Genomic DNA, 5,000 nt, shown 5'->3' with positions numbered 1-5,000 from the left:
ATAAACTACTAAAGTATAAACTTCTGAAAAAAACCCTGGGAAAAGGACTATCAGTTGGTAAAACAAAACAAAAAAACGTTTCTGTTAAAAGAATTTATATTGGCCCTTGAAACGTTAAATACATTGACTTTCAAAATGGAGTGAAAAAATAAATATATAAATCTTATTTTTTGATTATATAACCATCACATAGCATCTGATTGAATAGTAAGACATGGTCTTTAATTTTCTCCAAAAGAAATTTTTTTAAAATAGCTTAATATACTCTTTTAGTCAAATACTCTTCAATATTTTTACATAAAATATTAAAACTTATAATTACTAACAGCAGTTAAGGATTTCAATGGTTAAAATTATTATAAACCGTAAGCTATGATTTTCTGCTGCCTAATAAATCTAATTACGGTAGCAATTCTTTTAGATGCTTTCTGTTCAAATCAGTTATGCAGCATAACAATTATTCTTTGTACTCTGGATGATTATATGGATGATATTTAAATTTATATTTATAAATATAAATTTAAATTAAAAAATTATAAAATACAATATTTAAATTCATATTTTCAATTATTATGCCGGTTTTTAAAACTACTTAGTACTTTTACAATAAATTCCAATAAACTAAGCACTTAGTTTTACAAAAAATTTTAATAAACTTATGCCATGATAAACACTACAAATTTAGATTCTTTTAATAAATTTAAACAAAGAATTTTGTAGAGTTTTCCTTTAGAAGATTTTCTATTTTTGGATAAAGTTTAAAATATACCTTTTCCTAATAAAAGCTGAAAACAGCTACAGACATTTCTTCCAGATTTTTTTTAAATTATTATTCTTGATGGTTAGTATGCAGGTGATGAGCAAGAGCCTGAAAGATTTGGAGACCGACATGATTGATATGTCTGTCTCTAACTGTTTATTTTTCTACTTAGTAATTTGATAGCTGCTTCTTCAATTTTTTTTAAGTTTTTTGGTTGTTTGGCACATCATATAATTAGTCAGTGGGATGTTTGGATTTCGGGAGACTAAGTTCAGACACTTTTTATATTCATTATACTTAACAGCTGACACAGTAGTTCTATAAAACTGGGTTTTGCTTAGACATGATTGAAAGATTGAGAACATCTTTTATATTGAATATAAGAAAGAAAAAACCAAAATGTTAATGGTAACCAGAAACCATTTATTCAACTGGAAATTAAATAATTTTCAGAATTAATTTAATTAATTTCAAAAATGGTCAATCAGACAGATAAAAAATTGGTATTATTTAGTTACTTTTAAAAAAGTTACATATTCACAAAAAATAAGAGTTGGCTATTTAAGTGCATTTAAAAGCATTAAAATATTTGAGGAAAGTAATAAAATTTTAATTCATTTTTTAAAAACCACAAAAATCCACAAAAAACTCAAAGACTCTAAAGCTTAATTATTTTATTTTATTTATTTGTTTTAAAACAGATTTTTATCTATTTAAAAACAAAAGAATTTTTTTTGTTTTAAAAAAAACTGAAAGAAACCAAACTTCTGAGAAGATACAAGAAGACGTGAAAAACTTCTGAGAAGGTGCTTACTGATCATTAGAGTAATGAAGATATATAATCAAAATTAAACTTAAAAAGATTTAAAGAAGTATTAAAAAAACAATTTTTAATTTAACACGCTCGCTGCCAATTACGAGTATACTTGTAGTACATTTTTTGCTAACTACAAGTATAATCATAGAGTGCTGTGTAGAGTGTAGAGTGCTGGCATCATGAATTTGCTAACTATAAGTATACTTCTAGTTGGCAAGTTCATGAACCCAGCACTCTACAAGTATACTCCTAGCTGGAAAAAAAATACTATCTAGTAATTACAAGTATACTTGTAGTTACTAGACACTGTTTGTAGGCAGCAAACATATTAAATAACTTTTTATAAAATTAAAATAAAAAAACATAGTATATATTTTTAGGTCTGTATATTTTGATTTCATCAGTAAATATTTTCAACAAAAACAATAGACATTCAACAGTGGAGTTCTTAAATGTTAAGAAGCAACATTTCTTTTTTGTATGTTATGCTTAAAGCTTTAGGTATCTTCAGTAATAAAAGACCCAGCATGTCATAAATGTCCATCATTAAGTCAGCCATGTTATGCTGTGTTTATGTCAGTCATATTATTGATCAGATTGAAACAAAGTTAATTTGAACAACTCAAATACTGCATAATTTTTTTTTAACTTTTATTTAAAAAACTACCGTCTGAGTCTTGAATGTAAAAGGTTCACCATATCCTTGTCGTAACTTAATTTCACCACCAATTGTTGAGATAAGGGAACATGCTACATAAAAAGATTATCATAAGTAAAAGACCATTTTACAGCTTAAATTTTGTTTAAGCATTTCAAAAATATAAAATAATAAAAAAAATGTGATAAAATCAAAAAATCTGTAGCGTGTGTACTAGGCGCATATATTATGTAACACATGTTTCATGTGCAATGCATGCAATCAAATTTAAACAATTAGAAAATATCATAAATACCTAAACATATATTTGTTATTTTAAGAAAAATTTGCTTTGATAATATATTACTACGATCCTTATACAACAAGTTGCAACAAGAACTCAGATTACAACATGTTGCATTTAGATGTATTTAGTGTATTTTAATAAACATTCATTTGCTTTCTCATTTTAATATGAAAAGATACTTTGAATTTGAAAACATTTAGAGGAAAAACTGGAAGATAAACTTTTGTATTTTTCAAACAAATTCACTAAGGCTGAAAGATACCACTAATTATAAGTCAGGAAGAAAATGACAGTAGAGAATTCCATAGCACAGATGTTCAAGGAAAAAAACTAAATGAATCTAAGTTTTTTTGCATAGAGAAAGTTGACGAGTCATGCGAGATTGAGATTTGGTTAATAGAATAAGTAATAATAACTCATTTGGCCAGTGACCAGGTTAGTATTTGTAGAAAATAGAAAAAGGTGCAACCTTAAGAAAATGGGACAGAGGCTAAAGATTGAGTTTTATTTAGGTTAAAACTCACCAGCCATTGCAAGCACCAAGCTGTCACACAAAGATCACATTTAATGATCGGCTGCCTGTATCAAAAAATCAAATTTTTTTTTAAACAGGAGAGTATATAGTTATGTCATCAACTATCTTTACTGTCAAAATAATGTCATCAGACTCTTTAAAGGTAAGTTTATCAGGAAAACAACTATTCCACCTCAATAGAACCTTTCTGTTAAAATGGAAGTCAGCAGTAGAGCAAGAGTATTAAAGTATTGATTGTCAGAGAGTAAGTTGTTAGGCTCAAGTTGAGATATAATAAGTTTGTTGATTAAAGATTCTGTTCTTTGCTAATATAGTAAGAAGATTGGTCAATAGTTAAAGGAGTCATCTCTAGAGCATCTAAAAATTGAAGCAACAAATGCCATTTTTCAACAAGCAGGAGAACAAGATTCATTTAAGCAAATGTTAAAATTTTAGAGAATAATATAGAGAGTTCTGGAAAACACTTTTGTAAGACTGTAACAAGAATGTTTTCCAGACCACAAGTTGTTGAAGGATTAAAGTCAGAAATAACTAAGACACCTGTAGCAGGAGTGATTTTTTTTTTCTCCAATTTTTAGTTTTTTTTTATTATTTCAACTTTGCAGGACTCCATAGGAGGCCAGTACAGTAAAGAAGGTTTTCTTTGTGAGACTCCATCGTAGGCTAGTATAGTCAAGGAAATTTTATTTGTGAGACCCTTGTATGAGGCCAGTACAGTCAAGGTTTTCTTTGTGAGACTCCATAGGAGGCCAGTACAGTAAAGGAGGTTTTCTTTGTGAGACTCCAGTACAGCCAGCCTTAGAGGCTATTCAATCTTTTTTTTTTCTTCATTTTTTGGATGTATAATCATCAATTGATCGTTGATTAATAATTGAATCTTTGAGATGACAGAAAAAGAAATTAGATTCGAAATAATTGATTCTTTGAGATGACAAAAAGAGCTATCAGATTTAAAAAATGAATTAGGAGAAATATTGATTATCCTTGGAAAGAGTAATGAGATAAGACCCATCTATGAGAGATGGAATGTTGGACTTGCCTTTTTTTAGTGTAACTGTTAAAAACTTTCAAAAACTTCTAGAACCTTCTGAGATAAAATATGATAGTAATCTGAGAACAGACCTTAACATCAGAGTGAGCCTTGAAACCAACAAGAAGACTTTAGCATCAGACCTTTTTGCACTGATTTCTTGTCAAGATAAGACATTTGTTCTGCATTTTTTATTGCGGAAAAGATGAAAGAAATGATTACATTTTGAAATAACATTTTTACAAGTAATTGATTACAATAGTGAGTCTTGAAACCAACAAAAATGTCTTCTCTTGTTGGTTTCAAGTCTCACTCTGGGACCAAGGACTATCACAAAAAAAATCACAAAAAGAAAACAAAAATATTTTTATTTTAACCAGAATTTCTCTTCAAGACAGAAACTATAATATTCCCAGACACAGTTAGAAGTTTTGTTTGTTTTAAGGTAAGTTGTACTATCCAATTAAACTTAAAATGAGTATTTAAGGCAAAAAATTTTTTATATATTGCCTCAAATTTAGTCACAGTTGACCAGTTTTACATTCTTTTTGGCTAATTAGGTAAATATTAATCAGACAAACTTTTCAGAAAAAATAATGGCTCCTTAATTACCACATTAGTGTACCATTTATGATCTAAAAACAGAATCATTTTAAGTAGTGAAATTCATTATGGAATTAAAATTAGGACAAGCAATGCACAGAAACATTAACATTTCTTGATAATGCAAATCATCGTGGGATTGATATGATAGAAACCCAAAAAATCACCAAAATAGTATTTACATAAGAAGAAGCAAAAAACTTTTTTTTCCAACATTTTTCAAATTTGTGTAGAACTTTAATTAATTGCACAAGTATACAAACTGCATGTAAAGTACACAAGTAAACAAACTGTGCGTAAAGCAAACAAAT

General features: G+C 28.0%; 1 protein-coding gene across 2 annotated transcripts in view; it reads right to left on the bottom strand.

Annotated features, from left to right (window-relative positions):
- The window catches only part of LOC136078275 (uncharacterized), a 123,954-nt gene that overhangs the window by 23,543 nt on the left and 95,411 nt on the right, over positions 1-5,000 (bottom strand). For both annotated transcript variants that reach the window (XM_065793725.1, XM_065793724.1), the window contains exon 17: positions 2,245-2,327. In XM_065793725.1, coding sequence (XP_065649797.1) covers positions 2,245-2,327 — 83 coding nt within the window. The remainder of the gene's footprint in view (positions 1-2,244; positions 2,328-5,000) is intronic.

The sequence above is a fragment of the Hydra vulgaris genome, chromosome 03, assembly GCF_038396675.1.
Source record: "Hydra vulgaris chromosome 03, alternate assembly HydraT2T_AEP".
In the NCBI taxonomy this organism is placed as follows: domain Eukaryota; kingdom Metazoa; phylum Cnidaria; class Hydrozoa; order Anthoathecata; family Hydridae; genus Hydra; species Hydra vulgaris.
The sequence above is the reverse complement of the archived record's forward strand: the minus strand, read 5'-3'. Positions and strand labels throughout refer to the sequence as shown.